At 36.2% G+C, this 18117-nt stretch overlaps 3 protein-coding genes across 3 annotated transcripts; 1 reads left to right on the top strand and 2 right to left on the bottom strand.

Moving 5' to 3' along the window:
* Positions 1 to 1377: 1377 nt before the first annotated feature.
* Positions 1378 to 7077, top strand: LOC108220210 (proteasome subunit alpha type-5). Its single transcript, XM_017393911.2, has 10 exons — positions 1378 to 1587; positions 1699 to 1737; positions 1838 to 1919; positions 2078 to 2158; positions 2309 to 2422; positions 2513 to 2614; positions 5354 to 5412; positions 6030 to 6132; positions 6481 to 6546; positions 6786 to 7077. Exons 2-10 carry the CDS (start codon positions 1724 to 1726, stop codon positions 6876 to 6878), a joined length of 714 nt encoding a protein of 237 aa, XP_017249400.1. The 5' UTR covers positions 1378 to 1587; positions 1699 to 1723; the 3' UTR covers positions 6879 to 7077.
* Positions 7078 to 7601: 524 nt separating this feature from the next.
* On the bottom strand, positions 7602 to 12183 carry LOC108222962 (alanine aminotransferase 2). The gene is made up of 15 exons (XM_017396962.2): positions 11822 to 12183; positions 11679 to 11729; positions 11543 to 11593; positions 11390 to 11455; positions 11241 to 11302; positions 10756 to 10834; positions 10510 to 10614; positions 10297 to 10407; positions 10021 to 10158; positions 9808 to 9882; positions 9551 to 9671; positions 9290 to 9444; positions 9095 to 9169; positions 8290 to 8493; positions 7602 to 7939 (listed from the first exon to the last, which is right to left on the bottom strand). The coding sequence occupies exons 1-15, from the start codon at positions 12005 to 12007 to the stop codon at positions 7823 to 7825; spliced, it is 1596 nt and encodes a 531-aa protein (XP_017252451.1). The 5' UTR covers positions 12008 to 12183; the 3' UTR covers positions 7602 to 7822.
* Positions 12184 to 12738: 555 nt separating this feature from the next.
* LOC108222961 (pectinesterase) lies at positions 12739 to 15023 on the bottom strand. The gene is made up of 2 exons (XM_017396961.2): positions 13793 to 15023; positions 12739 to 13587 (listed from the first exon to the last, which is right to left on the bottom strand). The coding sequence occupies exons 1-2, from the start codon at positions 14859 to 14861 to the stop codon at positions 12896 to 12898; spliced, it is 1761 nt and encodes a 586-aa protein (XP_017252450.1). The 5' UTR covers positions 14862 to 15023; the 3' UTR covers positions 12739 to 12895.
* Between the last annotated feature and the right edge of the window lie 3094 nt (positions 15024 to 18117).

Here is an 18117-nt window from a genome sequence, read left to right as displayed (position 1 = left end):
AATAAGCACCGTTAGATTAGAATAAAATTAACTTCTCTTCCATAAGACAACTGATATTTACTTGCATGTTTATAATTCTTTTTCTGAATCCAAAACAAATTCTGTATTTCACGTGTTTATGATTTTTTTAAATCCAAAATAAATATTTTCTACCAATTTTATTTGTAGAATCATATAAATCGCACCGTCACAAAATTATTTTTATCTAATATATTTTAAAATTAATAAGCCCGATTTATGTGAGAAACGAATACAAAATTTTTTTCTTAATCCAAAACAAATTCTACCATCTTATTGCATGTTTATGATTCATCTTTTTAATTCAAAACAAATTGTGTTTATCAATTTTAATCTCGAACCATTAAAAAATTTTGAAAAATATTTAAATCACATTATAATAATTCTAATATAAAATACATTTATAAATATAATCTAATAGGAGTTGGCGTCACATATTCTACTTAAAATAATTTAGAATTTGATAGAAAGAATTTAATAATTTGGCATGATACATATAATTTTAATTTATTATTTATAAATTAAATTTTTTCACACCATTTAAAATATATTTAAAAAGTTTATAAATAATTAAAAAGCTCTCGTTATAAGCTAGTATATATAATAGCTTGAATAAAAAACATATAATTAATTTATCTTTTATTATATTATTCAGATTTGACAAATAATCACTTAATAACACTAATCTCTTAAATTATTTTATATATTTATATTTAATTATTTATAATTTTGGAATATTGAAATTTTAACATTTTGGAATTTCGCTTTTAAATATTAAAATATATGTTAATGAGCCCAATTATATAAAAAAATTAACATTTGTATTTTAAAATTAAATATATATTATATTATTAAAAAATATTATAATTTTAAAGAAATAAAATCCACCTGATATAAGTATATGGGTAACAAGAAGTATAATTTGTTTTTAAACATCAGTCGGCTAAAATTTATTTTGTATAATAATATTGATTATTTAGCATGACATCTATATTAAAATATAATAATAGAATATATGAATATTTTGTAATTTGATACAATATTAAAAAAATCATTATATGATTCAAGTTCCATTTCCTATCAATAATATAATAAAATTTAATAAAATAATATATTTAAGAGTAACTTGGGCTAATCATCCAGATACGCAGAAAAAAAAATAACAAACAACATCATTCATTCACACATTCAGATTAACTCATCATCCAGAAATTCACTCATCCAGAAATGATCATCCAGATTTAACAAATGACCCCTAACTATCAAATTGTGATGCATAAGTTTAAATATTTTTCATGGTATTAATTGGCATTAAGTAATTTGATTATATTTTTGTCAGATTTTCAAATTGAGGAGATGAGTAGAAACATTCTAAAGGCGAGATCGGCATGAGCCCAAAACTGAACTGGGATCCGATTAATTGTCAGCCCGTAACGTGGTAGTTGCTTTATGAGTGTTCTGCTTGACTTGCTTCACAAGAAGGGGGCTTGGTTATAGTTTAAAGCACAGTAACAACTTGCCTCACAACGAGTATACTTCTTTCTTCACCATTTTTCACAGTGCGAGGATGTAAGATATGTTACTTTTAACCATTTTTTGATTATTACATTTGTGATCTGAATTTAAAATCGTAGTATGTGTTTTACTTACATCTCCATCATCTCTTTTTGCTGCTTGCAGATATCTGTAGAAGATCACACTTAACATGTTTCTCACCAGGTGAGATTAACTAGGGCTTTGCTATACACACAAATTGGTATTATGTTATATAATAATGTAGGATTGTATGTATCTTTGTGGTTTTTGTTTTTGATTAAAGGACCGAGTACGATAGAGGTGTTAATACATTCTCTCCAGAAGGTAGATTGTTCCAGGTTGAATACGCTATTGAGGCCATCAAGGTACTACTATACCCTACCCTCCCCACATTGTTTTATTAATTAGTAATTATCTGTTGTGTTCATTTGAGCTCGTGCTTAGCTATTAAAATTACTTGTATGATTATATTACTTATATTTTAGACCCTGCATCATTGGCTTGCTTGCCTGCCTTCTTACAGTTAGGTTCAACTGCTATCGGTTTAAAGACCAAGGAAGGTGTTGTTCTTGCTGTTGAAAAACGTATTACCTCCCCACTTTTGGTATTTGTCTCCCCCCCCTCTCTTTTTTGTTTCCTAGTTTACCATGTATTTAATCTATCAATTACAGTATTACTACTGGCATTGCGGAAAAAATAAATTTGCTCACAAGAAAGTTGTTGCTTTAATCACCATGTGTAAAATTTCTTGTAGGAGCCTAGTAGTGTTGAAAAAATCATGGAAATTGATGCGCACATAGGTTGTGCAATGAGTGGATTAATCGCTGATGCCCGCACACTTGTGGAACACGCACGAGTTGAAACTCAGGTATATCTCTTGTTATCATTTGGATTATTGGTTCCACGTATGAGATAAGTTAACAGGTTATTTTCTTAATATTCAAATTTTTTATGTTAGAATCATAGATTTTCGTATGGTGAACCCATGAGTGTTGAGTCCACTACTCAAGCACTTTGTGATCTGGCTTTGCGGTTTGGTGAAGGTGACGAAGAATCAATGGTTAGTTGGCAGTTCTATAGTTCATTTTTATGTCACTGGCTATCATATACTTCTCTTTTTTATCCTGTTGTACTATTGTATTGCCGCCAGAAAATCACCTGTAGACATGCAGCTCATTAAAACGTCTTCCTCTTGCATTACTTATCCATAGTTGCCAGGCCAAAAGTTTTGGAACAACATGTCCACGTCAAATATTTTTTGTTTATTAAGCTGAGCCAATATAGAGGTTGTGAAGTCGTTTAGCTGTCACATTCCTAAGCTTCAGGGTTCTTACAAATATTAAAAGCTCGTGTTTCTTCGTTCCTGCACAAAAACTTAAGAGTATGAAGTTCATTTTAGAGTTGAGTTTTCTTTTTCATTCCCACAGTCACGGTCCTATATTCTGGAGGACCGGGCAGTCTAACCCTCTGCCAAATGCGGGTCAATGACTGTGTAAGGATTATTTTTAAGGCGGCATTATAAGTCAGTCCTAGGTGTTCAGTTTTGATGTGCATTTGAAGTGCTAGTAATTCTACAATCCAGGTAGTGAGCCGTTTAATCATTTAGATTGATTACTTGTGTTCAAGTTATATATCAAAACTCTATACTGGCTTTTTTTTCACAGGATCACAAATAGAATTTTGTGGACTACTAGCCATATCCTGAAATATTGGTATGGAGTAATAATAAATTACATAGCAGTGCAGAGTTAGAGACCCAACGTCCTTACCCATATTTATTTGGTTTATACGAGATCACGAACCCTATGGTTTTACTATATAGAGAAGGATATATTAATTTCCATAAAATTGAGCAAGTGTGAAACAAATATAATAAATACTTATGTGATGACCCCTGTTTTATGCAATTTGTTGATATCCAAAGGAAATATAATTGTTTTAGGACTAGCACTAATGACTTTCTTGCCACTCTCATCTCTTTTACTTAGTTTTTTTATGTGTATTCTGCTATTAATTAGCTTTACAAAAAAGCTTAATCAACTAAATAATGCAAGTAAATAACCCAGAAATCTGAAAATAGATATGATATTGGTCAAGAGGCTCCAACCACTTCTTCCAGTTCCACTTCTAACATCAACTTAAGAGAAATCCAGGGAAGGATAGCAAGGGACACTGGTAAGTAGCTAGTGGCAGCCTTTAATTGGGAAAATGAAAGATTGAGTGGATTCTTGCAGTACTAGGCAAGTCCATCTTGTAAGTGATCCGGCCAAGTCGCTGCAGCATTTTATAAGGACCATAGTAACAATCATCAAGCTTCCCCACAGACGCTTAGCTAATGAATGGTGACGATTAAACCTTATTTAAAGTTGCACTATATCCCCCACCTGAAAAACTGCATCCATGTGATAGAAATCTTCTTGTAGATTCCTCCAGACACCTTTTACCTTGAGCAGTGTCCTGGCTGTAAGGAGCCTTAGAAGGTGTTGTTGGTTGAATGCACTGATGTATTATACCAAACTTCCTCCTATGGCAACCCGCTAGCTCATGCTCTTGGTTTGTCTCTAATGGAACAGTGAAGGTAAGTCTTCAGTCTCTTAGTATTATCTACTATGGTTTATCCATTAGATTGTGGTGGTACACAGTTCTTCGGTGCAGGGCCACTCCCTTCAAGAGGGAACATCTCCCACAAAAAGAGACTCATAAAAACCATGTCTTATTATGAAACTATAGTTCCTGAAAATCCATGAAGCCCTTACACTTAATTAAAACTGTTGCTACAGTTAAGGTAGAGAATGGATGCTTGGGGCGTACAAATGGCGATGATCCAACCACTGTTCAGTAACCCCCAATGTTTGTTCGAAACTGTCAGAGCAGTTCCTCTTAGCAGTAAATCGTACTACAGTGCAACCAAGACAGCTCGTCACCCTCCAACACCACTACAGCCACCTCTGATTTTTCCTTTATCAGGCGATAAAAACTGAAGTATCGTTCCGCTCTCAAAATCAATATATCTGTTTGATAGTCGTCAAACAGTGGAAAGTCTAGTACTATAAATCTCCACCTTGTTCCACCTCCATTCCCCCCCGTAACTACCACCATGTGTACCCCCAAACTCAATACATATGTATCGTATCACATGACTCTTCCTATTCAGCCCTTTAGCTTATATTCTATCCACTAGCCCCCTTCCTCTCCAAGCTACTAGTAAACAATTTTCTAACAAACTTCACTTGCTATTCCCCTTTGTAGACCCTGGGGTGTTTTCTGTATTATGTGAGCAACTTCGGAAGTTGCTTGCATTTGTAGCATATTCATACTTCTTAGCAATTTACTGCTATTGTTTTTGCTTTGAGAAATTTATAAATATGTCTATTTGGTGTAATTGGAGATGTTAAACTGGGTTATATAGCCTTTTCCTTTGAATGCCTTGGGAATCCTCGTTCCTGACAAACGTGGACTGTACACTACGAGTTTTTTTTCTCCTATCACTATGCAATCTTCTTTGAGAGTATCCTAGTAAATTTTGGCTTCTCTAAGCTTTATTGCTTGGTAACATCGTAACAGTAGCTGAGCTTATAGATTAACTTAAGTTTGCCTGTCATGTGTCTCAAGAAACTTTTTTTATATTACAAAGTTGAAAATTAGAGTTACACAAGATCTTTCATGAAGGTGGTTCCCACTTACTATTGATGTATATTCCTTGTTAAAATTTCAGTTTCCATTTGTATATATGATATATACTAGATTTCTATGCTTGCATTGACGTGCATTATAATGTTTTAATGTTTTGCCTCCACAGTCTCGACCGTTTGGGGTGTCCTTACTGATTGCGGGCCATGATGAGAATGGTCCCAGTTTGTAAGTATCCTTACTGATTCTTTTGTTCTTCAAATTGCTATCAGCTTCACATAATTTGATAATTATTATCACTCTCCTGAATGCCTCTTTCTTTTTGTTTTTTAGTTTTTTCATTTGATTTTTTCACTTTGCTTCATCATGCTAGTAATATCATCTAAATTGCAGAAGAAGCCATGCAGCAGAAACATGTATGTCTGTGGCAAGTCTTTGTACTGCGTAGTTATAAATGATATTCATTTTGCCAAGTGTTTCAATGCTTAAGAGAAACCCGCATCCTCTACGTCTTTAGTTTATGTTATTCCATTCCTGTAATTGAATACTAATTCATACCTTTTTACCCTTGTGTATGCTGGAATCTCTTGTTCTTTCCACTGTGCAGTAACTGATTTTTTCCTCATGGCTCGTGGAGGTGTTTAATTTATTTATGTATCTATCTATCTAATTATTATTATTATTATTAATTCAGTTTTGGGGGGGGGGGGGGGGGGGGGGGTTGTGTGCATCATGTTTATATTAATTAATTGCTTTTAATTCTATAATTTCCTCATCCTTGATGTTCTTAAGTCTAGGAATTTTCAAAATTTGGTCAGGTAACAACTTAGCATTAACGTGTGCAGGTATTATACAGATCCTTCAGGCACATTCTGGCAGTGTAATGGTAAAGCTATTGGTTCTGGTTCTGAAGGTGCAGACAGCTCTCTGCAGGAGCAATATAACAAGGTATCTTGTGTGATTACGGGATTGAGTTTTATGTTCAAACCATGTTAGGATTTTTGCTGGAATCAAAGAAGTTATTGTTTTGCCCTACAACTTTGTTACCCGGACTTATGTGGAAATTTCCAACATAAATACATGTCCAAGTTTTGGACTCGATAACATTTTGAAAATTTTACATGTTTTTGGCATGAAAATTTTAATGAGTGTCGAGTGTCAGGCAGGGTAAAATGAAGAGTCCGTCCGTCCGGGTGACAAAAGATGCGATTTACTTGATACTGATACACTTGGCGAGTATTTTTAAACATTTTGTGACTTATGCATATTTTTTAAACTTGTAATTTTCATTTGCAGGATTTAACCCTCAAAGAAGCTGAAACAATTGCCCTTTCCATTTTGAAGCAAGTAATGGAAGAAAAAGTAAGATACTATATACCTATATGAAATTTGTAGAAGGCAAAATGAAATCTGTCAACTTTGTAATGCTTTACATAGCATTGCATTATTATTTTTTTTAACGAGTGTTCTATGTGATGGTGAGGCTTAAAAGCCTAAATGATTCGTAAGAGATCACCAAAGAGATTGTTTATGTCCAGTTAGGATTCCACATTTCGGTGCCTGAACCACATCTATGAACTAACATTGTTTCATGGTAATAGGTAACCCCCAATAATGTGGATATAGCAAAGGTGGCTCCATCTTACCATTTGTACACCCCTGCAGAGGTGGAGGCTGTCATCAGTCGTTTATGAAATTGTACTTCGTCCATTACTGTTTGTAATAGTTCTGGCATTGTAATGCAACTCGCTTTTCCATATGGATTGTCAACCATTTACTCGTTACTATTGTTGGAACAAGCCCAGGCTTCTTAAAAACAGATTGAAATATATTCATACCTATTCGACCTAAACTTTAGTTACTGAATATAAATTGGCTTGAGCTTCCAACTGATTCTGGCCTTGTGCTATTGTGCAACTAAAATATCTGGCTTTATGTTATTGTGCAATTAATATTCTGGCCTTATGCTTTATGTTTTTCCATGCTATTTCAGCTGCTCAAGCCGATGGACCCATTAACAAAATGTCACTATAGGATATGCATTCTGGAATCCAGATTGGTAATGAAGCTGTACTCTAGTATGACCTATAATCAACATGGCTGTAAATGAACTTAAATGAAGATGACTAGAGACAAGGAAATTCTAATACTGAATGCCTCTTCTATATTTTGACCAAAAGAACAGAAACTAGATAATATTAAAAGATATGTAAAAGTGAAGATGAATTGCAATGAAATCTCAAAATCAACTGAAATATCACAAAATAATATTGATTGACCATTCACTATTTCTTAAAGCTCGTAGCATGAGAAATATAAGTAAGAAGTGAAGCTTATTTGCAACAGAATTTCAAATTAACAGAGAATCCACAATAATACCGTCTCCAGCATTCAACTTATACATATGCTTTGCTTAGTTGCTCCCAAAAAGTCAGCTTTTCAATATATCAAACTTTCTCTATAAAGTAGTAACATTTGATACAGAGATGGTCTAACATTGTCTCAGGATTCTGTCATAACTTTATAGTTATGCTACAGTATGGTCTCAAAACTGATAAAAACAAAATAGTTATTACCAAGAATAATACAGTTTGGCGCAACACTTTATTCAGGGAAAAAATCCAGGACACATAGACTCTTAGTCACGGAACTCATTCATAAATCCTTTATGGAACTCAGTCAACCGCTCAACGATAGCTGGAATCTTGTCCTCTGGAGGCAATATCGTGCATCGAATATGCCAAGTTCCAGGAACCTGTCAAAACCATGATTAAGAGGATGGGTATTAGATACAAGAAAGCAACATAACTCCTCCGTATGGACCGTATGCAATTATGATCTATATTGTCTCACGGATTCGGGCATTACACAAATCCAAAGGTAAATCATAACTAGAAACAGTGACATGGCAATGGTAACTTCAAATAACTTTTCCTTGATGTTGCATCGTTACCCATTTATTGTTAGTTGTATTATCTATAGTACTTTCATATAGTTCCAAATAGCACAATCGATACTCATATTAACTGGATAATACCATTTTTTGGTGCGAGCGAAAGAACAGATATAGTTGAAATATTAGTGAAGAATGTCATCAACACACACCTGGCGGAACCCGGATCCAGGAACAACAACAATGCCAGTGGCATTAAGGAGGCGGCGAGCATAGAATGCATCTGGTGCTGTTTTTGCAGATTCTGCGGCCTTTATTGCTTTCTCAGGCAGGTGAAGGCGTGGGAAAAGATACATTGCACCTTCCGCTTTGTTGCATGTAATGCCTTCTAAACCATTGAAGGCATCTTCTAGTGTCTGCCATGGGTACAAGGAAACAACTTAGCACACGACTTAGAGTTATCTGTGCAAAACCAAGATCACCGAGACATGTAACAGGATGCACAATTCTTTTACTATGCACAATTCTTTGCCTCGTGTACAAAGAGTCAAAGGCTCGAGAGATGTAAAAGGTTGCAGGTGGAGCGGATATGTAATCAATATGTCAATCCCTCTAGTTACTAGTGATAATAAATTACACAAGCATAACGTCTAAAGCTTTTTCAGAATTGTTTATTAGTTTTAACACAGGCCATCATGTATCTTACCACATCCAGGACCAAATGTAGGTGCAGACTGTTCTTAACCTCGGTTTACTAATTTGCAAAATAATTTATGTCAAAGTAGTGCCCGAATTGTTAAAAGACTTTTCGGTCATATCACAGCAGAACACTGGAATGGTGAGTATGCCACCAGCTTTCTCAACTTCAATTACATAAACCTTTCTAATTATATTCTGTTAAAGATAACAGTTGACTTGGTATAAACTCATAGATCTAGTTCTAGACTTAGAGTGTATGTATTCAAAGAAAATTTTAAACCTGCATATTACAGTATTATGAACTTGGTTTGAACTGACCTTTGCACGTCTAGCTAAGGATGAAAGAATTCCGTCTTTCTCTGCGGTATAGGACTCATAAGACTCATCTCCCACCTGCATGCATTAATTAGTTTGATTGGAAATACTTTTTGAATATTATTGCTTAATAACTAACTAATGCTAATGTAGTAATAAGTGGAACGCTGGAAGGCCTCCAAAGAGAGATATAATAACCTTGGGAGGGCTCATGACGAGACTTGCAAGAATTTGACCAGATATATTAGAACAGAGGTTCACAGAAGCCACCTTGTAGATTTGTTCCCTTATCTCAGGACTAAAACCAGTCACTTCCATGTAACCACCTCTTTTTCCACACTCTCCATGATACCCTAGAGATAATTTCGAGTTTTTTCATATTTGAACTTGATGTTAAAAGTTAAAACGATATTATATGAGTCTGTGCGTGCCACGATTACACCAATCCATATGACATACCTTTAGAGACAGATTGAAAAGATACTAATGGGATATCCTTATCACCATATCCCATGGACCGGGAAACTTTCTTGAAGGAGTGAAACTTCTTTTCAGAAACATAAACATTTTCTTGATATACCTAAATTGTCAGGATTACCAAAGCATAAATCAAGGACAAGAAATAATATATTTGAGAAACATATATTTAAAAGTGAAGGTTCAGATGCCCAATTTTCATTCAAAGCAATATCATACAGAAGTTTTCCATTACACACCTCATCAGCCAGAAGTACCAGACCTTCTGCCTTGCAGAACTCCACAATATCTCGTTGGTTTTCCTCGGCAAGTACCTAATATATATTTAATTGGGACGTTAATTATAATGCATCATTCTAATGAAGGAGGGCGAAATCATCATCAAAGCAGGATATTTTGTGTAAGGTCTGTGTATTTCCTTTTACCAATCTTTTAAGAGTAGTTAGTCTTACCTGCCCAGTTGGGTTCCCTGGATTTATAACAACCAATGCCTTGACAGTGACTCCCTTAGACTTTGCATCTTCTAACTGCCTTTTAAGTTCAGAAATCTCCAATCCCCATCCTGTTGCTTCATCAAGATAATAAGGCACCTAAAAAAACAGTATGAAGTCAAAGTAATTGTTATCAGATATCTGCTAAGCTTGGGCAAGTCACAAGATGCATTGAAGTAGTAGATCAAACTCCTAAAAGTGTTATAGTGATTAAATTTGTAAGGAAAGAAAGCATACAAGAGTGCCACCATGGAGGGCTATTGAAGCAGAGTACAAGGGGTACTGGGGAATTGGACAAAGAATTCCATCATTCTTTGATGATATCAATAATTGCATCATCATATGAACCTGATAAAAAAGAAAGAAGCTATTAGCAATGGTTTAACTAGCATTGTCATCAGTAATTTCTAGAAATTTAAAATGACAGAGGTAATGTTAAACTAAAACTACCGCAGGACTTGCACCATCTGTTAAGAAAAGATCATTTGGATCTGCAGGAAAACCGTCACGAGCTTCAATCCCAGCAGCAATAGTATCACGCAACCCCTTAATACCCTGTAGTATAAAACAAAAAAGAAGGGTTTAAGAATCAAAATTTGGAAAAAAAGAAAGAATAATACCATTAAACATTATATACAAATATAAGAATGCCTTATTTAATCAGTTTATCAATCTATACAGAATCGAGTGTGGTACCTGGCTATGACTATACGCACCAGTGGCTCTCCCAGGGATTTGATCAAGGATTTGCCAAGCTCTTTCAATAGAATCAGCGCTGCAATAAGTTATCAGGGAAAGACAAGGTCAATAAAGGCTTTCTCTATATGCAACAAATTTCAAATGACGAGATTTCTTCTTTCAGCCCATTATCCAAATACACCCTTCCACTCTATGTTTTAGACATAAGTTCCTCGTCAAAATGAAGAGATTTCGAGTGTGATAGCCCATAGGCGACACATTGCAATTGGTATTATAGACATTTATCATGTTCTCATATAAGTTACATTCTTTAAATTAAGATATTAGGTTCCCCAGAATGATCAGTGTCTATCAAATCTGGTAACATACAAGAACAACACGGACCTGGGAACCAATATGTTACTCTGTATAGCTAGACTGCTAACATCATTTAACATTATTAAACGGTTTTCCTAATGTAGTTTATAGGAATAGTTACCCACCTGAACAAACCTTGTGTTTCACTCTTGTCCAAGATGGCAGGATGATCACATAGTGCAAGGACCTGGAGAGGATTTGGCAAAATACGCAGATGAACAATTTACCAACAAAATTGTGCATAGAAAAAAAAGGCGGGGACAGAAATAGAAACCTCTCTGAAGAAGGTAATAGGCTGCTGATTAAGAGACTGAGGGTTTCCAATATTACAGTAGAGTATCTGGCATTGAAGCAAGAGGGGATAATCAGTTGCAAGTACGTAATAACGCAAACCTAGCACTATCTAGTAGTCGGTGGAAGTGAATACCTCATCAAAAGGGTGAGAACCGGGCTTATCAACTAGTTCTTGTTGTAATTTCTGAGCATAAAAAGGATACATAAAGAAACGTATTGAGGTGAATGATAATATATCACTAGATTATAAATTGAAACAGTAATGATACCTGAGCGAGATTAACAATCTCACCGCGGACAGCATATTCACATTCAATAACCTGGATGAATCGAATCAAAAAGCAAATCAAAATCAAGAGAGAGTGGAATAGTGATAAAAGATGAATAAGTGTGAATTGAAGATAGCACATACCTTGGGATTGATGAAATCAAGAGTGATAGAGTGAGAAGGCATGATTGGATTTGGAGGAGGGGATGATGTGAGGAAGCGAGAAAGAAGAGGCGTGCTGCTTGTGGTGGTGGTGGTGGTTTTGTTGGAGGAGAAAAGAGACGCGGCTGCTGCTGTTTTGACCAACCTGTTGGCTACAAATCTCCGCATCGTAGTAGTCCCACGTTTCTCAGCATCCACTTTTATGCTCTTGATTCTCGTCCCCACTTACCCTGTTTTCTACCGTTTTTACAGCCCAACTTACTCCATCCCGCATTCCCCTGTCAACAGTTAATTTCCTTCAACTCTTAATATTAAATCTTACTTTCCAACCTCCTTAAAAAACCGCTCTACTCTTCTCTTTTTTCCTGCTTTCATCAGTTTTTACCGGTGAAACATTTCAAATCAGTTAATTTATTCTTAATTCTTCGGTAATACTTCTCACCAAATTTGTTCCCGGATGTTAAACCTGTCGGATTTTCAAGATTTTAATTCGGCGATAAAATATTTGTAATTAGTCAATGACAAGTTAGGCGATTGCAATTCAGTTTCTTATATATCTTGTGCTTATGTCTATTTATATTCAGTGAAGTAAAGATCGTGTGAATTGATTTCACAATAATGATATAAGCTCAAAATCTTTTATGAATTATATTCACACAAAATAAGTCATTTTCGAATTTGATCTGTTTTTAAACAAGTTCTTATTGACGTTAGTGAGTAGATCGACCATCCTGATATATAATTCTGTTTACAACTTAAAATATTCGCAGAGTTTCCTATTCAATATGGAGGATGGATCGGAGAAAAGCGGTGAAATCATATTCCAAATATTCACCAATATTGTAAAATTTTTGTGTGGGGTGAAGTAAAAGATGTAAGAGTTATCCCAAAATGTTCCATGACTACTTAAACAATTTCTTTGACGAAACATATGAATGTTACACAGATACGAACCAGTAGTCCAATGCCACACAGCAGACTTTATCTGGCTCAAATAAGAACGTACATAGAATGGATAATATATATGAAAGTAAGATACTAAAGAAAAAAAAGATTTCATAGACCAAGAGAAAATGGGAAGGTAGTCGAACTGAGCCAACTTCCACCTGCAATAAAACTTCCTGGAGTAAAGCCTTGAGCCTCGGTCGCACTTGTTATTACTTTGTAACCCTTCCATTTTACCCTCCCAGACGTAGCAGCCCCTGCACCAGTATTTCGGTACTCAGCATAGTACAATGTGTCCAGTGCAAAGTTTCCGTCCCAAGGGAACCACCCATCCGGGTGGATAACATTGGTTATGGAAGATTGCATAACGACCGTTCTTGAATATTGTTTCCAAGGCCGTCCCAAATATGTAGGAAAGCTGCTCTGCTTCGGTTGTAAATCAGAAGTAGCGCCAATTCTAGACTTCTGAATAACAATACCGGTATTTTGATTCGGATCAGTTCGGCCTTGGGCAGTCACCATGTTTTTCTGACCGGAGTTTGGGAGTCGAGCATGAATATCACAATCTTGTAGCACAACTGCCGCATTGCCAAAGATGAAATCGACAGTTCCAGCTATGAGGCAATTGATGAAAAATTGGCGATTGGAGTGGACGTAGAGACTGTCTTGGTAAGCCAAAATGTCGCATTTGTAGAATGCAGATAAGTCTGATCCGACTCGGAGAGCCACGGCTTGATGCTTTGATGGTCCGGCTGTGTTCTGGAATGTTATGTCTCGTGCCAAGAATCCTGGCCCCACTGCAGCTGCATCATGTATTACAGAAAACAATAATTATGTATGTATAAAACATCTTCTAGTGTTTGTGGTTATATTGATCATAATCTAGTAAAAGAACTATCCTGATCTCGGTGCTTCCTTATAAATGGAAGCTAGTGGAAAAAGTGATTCTCGAAAAGAATAATTGACAGGAACTAATTTATGAAAAATTTGATAATTTAAATAACTAACCGACGGTGGCCGACTTGAAAGTGGTGCTGCCATCTTGAACATTCTGACTAGCTGTAATGATAGTATTACTTCTTCCGTCACCCAAAAACATTATGTTCTTCTTCTTCTTTGGCACGTCCACATTTTCCCTGTACACCCCTGCTTTTATCCTGATCACATATCTTTTGCTGCTACCCTCTGGCGCCGCGGCTACTGCATCCGATACCCTCTTGAAGTCTCCGCTTCCGTCTGCAGCCACCACAACGTTCGGTGTCACCGTCGAAGACTGCAGTAGCCTCCTGTCTCCTGCAGACAGCCAGTGAGGCCACACGTTGTACTCATATCCCTCCTCTTTAAGATTCCTTCCCTTTAGCTTTGCCTCGTTAGCTATATCAGTGTTTGTCATGTTACAGATCATGGCCAGTGCGTTACTGCACATTTTCTCCACCCGGTGTTCGCTAGCAAGCAATTCTTTCCGTACTTTTTTATCCGCCCCGTCGTGAGAAAAGCCGTCAATGCATGATTCCTGGTTCGTTATGGCTGAGCTGATGAATGTTTTGAGATCATCTGCGTGTTGTTTGAGCGATTTTTTAGTAGAATACTTTTCAAGCTCCTGCGAAGTTTCATGTAGCTCGTCTAGCGTCTCATCGATCAATTCTAAGCAGTCGCTGAGCGCAACTTTTTCTCTCTTGGTTAAGTGTTTGTGCATGGACAGCTTCTTAATTCTGGAGTAGGTCTGTTCAACCACTTGGTGAGTGATGTTAAGTGCTTGCTCAATCACATCTTTTTGGCTTGTAATCTTCTTGGACATGCCGGGGACGGAGGCAATTGTTGAGTAGCACAACTCCGGGTACAGTGTAGCGCTGCATGAGTTTTTTAGGACTAGATGAGCTGCTGTGGCACGAAAACTAGTAATGTGGGAGTGATCAGAAGAACCATCGGAGCCGTGGGAGCTGCTCACTCCCACTGCAATGCTGATAACAACAGCTACTACAACAACAAATGCAAATATGCCTATGTAGAGTCGTCTCTTCTTCTGTTTGGCCGCATCAGACATTCCGACCAAGAATTCTCTTACATTGCGGACCATGCCTCCAGCTGTTCCCCAGATGATTTTCGAGATAATGAATGAGGGTAATGATTTGATTGCCAATTTTTGATATGCGTTGAGGGTTTTATATATGTGGTATTGTATTATAACCTTTGAGCTGGATAAAGATACGTTTAACTATAGTCTTTATTTGGTTATTGTATTCCAAATTATTTGGTAGATTAGGGTAACAGCACTGATGTGCCCAACATCAAAAGGGACCTTCCTTCTGGTTGGTGCTGACTAATAATTGGCGAAAAATGTTGGTTTCTTCATTTTGTGTGGATGGAAATTGAATAGTGCTTTTATTTTCTAATTCTGAATGCTAATGCATGTTCTTAATTTGTGGTCGCAATATGCGCACAACAGCATCATCATCTGTAACATCATGGATAGAAACTATCTTGAATGATTAGGGTGAAAATTAGATTGTATGACTCCAGTAATATGAATCCTCAATTACAATTCTCTAAAACTCAAGACAAGTTGGATCTGGACTGTGCACTAAAGCAAAAGCATAACAGCAAGTTAAAGTCCAGTGGTCGTCTTTTTATTAAGAAACTTGTTTTTTTTTTTTTTGCCTTGTCTTTAGTTTTTACTTTATCTTTTCCGCTAGAAAGATAAAAGCATCCAGCTGCAACATGTATGTATGTTCATCTATAACCACCGACGTATTCAGCGTCAACTGCATGCATCGACTTGATAATGTACTACTACTGATATACACGGACTCAAACAAAGCTAGTGAATACTTCAGGTACCTCTTCTTTGATTGATTTGGGGAATTTGATGGCCCAATTATGACCTGCGAGAGTTGATTTTGGCGGAAATCAAGCAATCAATCAGTTCTCTGTCAGCTTCATTGATTGAAGCATCCTATTCTTAAAGTATGCATGACCACATAGAAAAGCAAGGTGCCGTTTGTTAAAAGGATTAAAGTCGAAAGGCTTAAAATCATGAGTAGTACGTGGATGTATATGTGCTGCCTTTTTTCATTTCTTTCTTCAACCCGGATAACTTAGTAGTACGACTTAATCATCGTATCATTAGTCATGACACGCACGATGAGCTTGCTCATCAACTCAAGCAACTCCGTGTCTACTACTTGTATTAATTACCGTATCTCTTTAAAACTAGCTAAAATTATACTATATAGAGAATATATTCAAGTATGTATTGGGGGAATATAATCTGCATTATTTGAAACAAGAAAATGGCAGTCAAAATGCACATGGGAGCAGGACCAACAAGGCAGATTATTACAATTATAAAGACCTCATATTCGTGGCATGTCTATCAGACTTATGCCTGGCAAAATGGTGAAATATTAACCAACTACCTGATATAAATAAAATTGGGGATCGCATATGCGTTGGACTTGAATATCTGCACATGCTTCCCTACACTTTCTGATTCCTTTTGGCCGGAGATGATACTCATAGTTGTTATTGAATTTTATTACAGATTAGATGAGAGGCGATCAGCTTTTTAATTCTTGAGCATGTTAGGTGCACAAAATGATAAGACAACTGGGGTAGGATGTTAATCGGTGCTATTAGTACATCTCCAGATACCGGGAGGGGGCTGTTCAGAGAACGAGTAAGCCCATTAGGACTTCGGACCGTGAGGACTGAATTCAAACGCCTGTATGCTCGAGGCTGTAGGCTCAAAGGATCAGGCCTGATAAGCCGTAGATCTGGAGGGAAAACCATGTGCCATCATCAGTAACGACCCCAGCAATTTAGAAGACATCCTTTGAAAGAGTTTAAACCTGTATGCAATACATTTGCAGGATGGTTAAACCACGCTTTTAAATAATGCAATATGAAGGAACTGGATATAATTGGAACGCCATATTGATTTTATGCATCTAGCTTATTTTGATTGATATGGTTTTTGCCGAGCTTATTAAATTTAGTACTTAGCATGTATCGAGATTTTAAATCCTTATAATAAGGAACAACCTCCGATCATTAAAATTCGAAAATTATATCAAGAACATTATAAAACTATACCGTCAAATCTTACTCAAAGATGGCCAGGAATCACACAGGGACGTTTAGTGGAAGCGATCTTGCGGTGTAAGCAAGGAAGCATAACTCCAGACGTGGCAAAGGCCATTGGAATTAGAGTCCCTTAGCTAGTTAGCTGGATCAAACAGAAGGATTGGGCGAGCGTTAAAGTCAAAAGTTGTCTTATACTCATACAAGCAATTCAGATGTCCGATTGTGATGCTCTCATATTGCGGACGACTTATAAATGAATGTAAGCAGCTCATGCGTCTTTAAGTTTTCTATTGGGCGTTTCTGGATTTGATAATTTGATAAATCTTTTTTATTAGGAAAAAATAAGTAAACCGGGACATTATACGAAATTACGAATAAGAACTCTAACAGTAGTTCTTGTTTTGTTTTTTATTATTATTTTGATACAAATAGACAAGTGTATATTTTGATGTTAAATTAGGAATGATTGATTGATTGTACACACAGATTAGTATATTTTTAGAGTGTCAAAACTTTTGCAGTGTCACGTCCCTCCAATTATAGTACTAGATTGTATGTTTAGTTACTTGTATGGTTGGTATAATACTCATCAACCATATATAATCACAGTCACGGGGCAAGCAAAACCGGGTACTAAAAAACCATGTAAAACTGCTGAATGCCGTAGGTAACTAACAAAGATAATGATTAGAATTCCAGAATATATATGATGGATTATTTTGGCAGTTAGCATTTGTAATTACGACAAGAGGAAAGAGGATGATATGAGAGACTGACTTTTTCCGAGAAGTTAGTTGTTCTGAGCAGGGTTCGATCTGCTTGGTACAATCCTTTTGAAGCTTGAATTGAGTACGTAGAATAAGAAAGAATGCTAAAACAAGCGTTGCTACTCTTTATAACTCATGTTTCATCATTGACAATCTACAAACATGCATAACGGCTCTAAAATTTGATGGAGGTTCATCATCAACTAATATTGCAACTCTAGCTGGATTATATATAGACTTGATGGTCAGATTTTAAGCTGCAAAATGTGTTGCAGGTGGGATTACGTACGTGATTCTGCTTTGACTGTTGCATCTTTATTCTGGACAAATACGGAATTAACTCTCTCTCCTTTTTTTCTATCGTGATACTATTGGTTTTTAGCAGGGGAACTAAACAAACTGATAGTACTGGTGGAAAGAAGAATTCGCTTTTTTGTTACTCCCTATTGAATCAGTTATTGAAAGAAGCTACAAGCCCAGATG

Source organism: Daucus carota, chromosome 5 (assembly GCF_001625215.2).
Source record: "Daucus carota subsp. sativus chromosome 5, DH1 v3.0, whole genome shotgun sequence".
Classification (NCBI taxonomy): Eukaryota; Viridiplantae; Streptophyta; class Magnoliopsida; order Apiales; family Apiaceae; genus Daucus; species Daucus carota.
This window is presented reverse-complemented; position numbering and strand designations above follow the sequence as displayed.

Coding starts and splice junctions, on each gene's coding strand:
- LOC108222962 (XM_017396962.2), bottom strand. CDS start 12,007: ATGCGGAGATTTGTAGCCAACAGGTTGGTCAAAACAGCAGCAGCCGCG. Junction 10,615..10,755: donor GTGCGTATAGTCATAGCCAG/GTACCACACTCG, acceptor TTTATACTACAG/GGTATTAAGGGGTTGCGTGA. Junction 7,940..8,289: donor CTGGATCCGGGTTCCGCCAG/GTGTGTGTTGAT, acceptor TGGTTTTGACAG/GTTCCTGGAACTTGGCATAT.
- LOC108222961 (XM_017396961.2), bottom strand. CDS start 14,861: ATGGTCCGCAATGTAAGAGAATTCTTGGTCGGAATGTCTGATGCGGCC. Junction 13,588..13,792: donor TTTCAAGTCGGCCACCGTCG/GTTAGTTATTTA, acceptor TACATGATGCAG/CTGCAGTGGGGCCAGGATTC.
- LOC108220210 (XM_017393911.2), top strand. Junction 2,423..2,512: donor ACGCACGAGTTGAAACTCAG/GTATATCTCTTG, acceptor TTTTTATGTTAG/AATCATAGATTTTCGTATGG. Junction 5,413..6,029: donor GATGAGAATGGTCCCAGTTT/GTAAGTATCCTT, acceptor TAACGTGTGCAG/GTATTATACAGATCCTTCAG.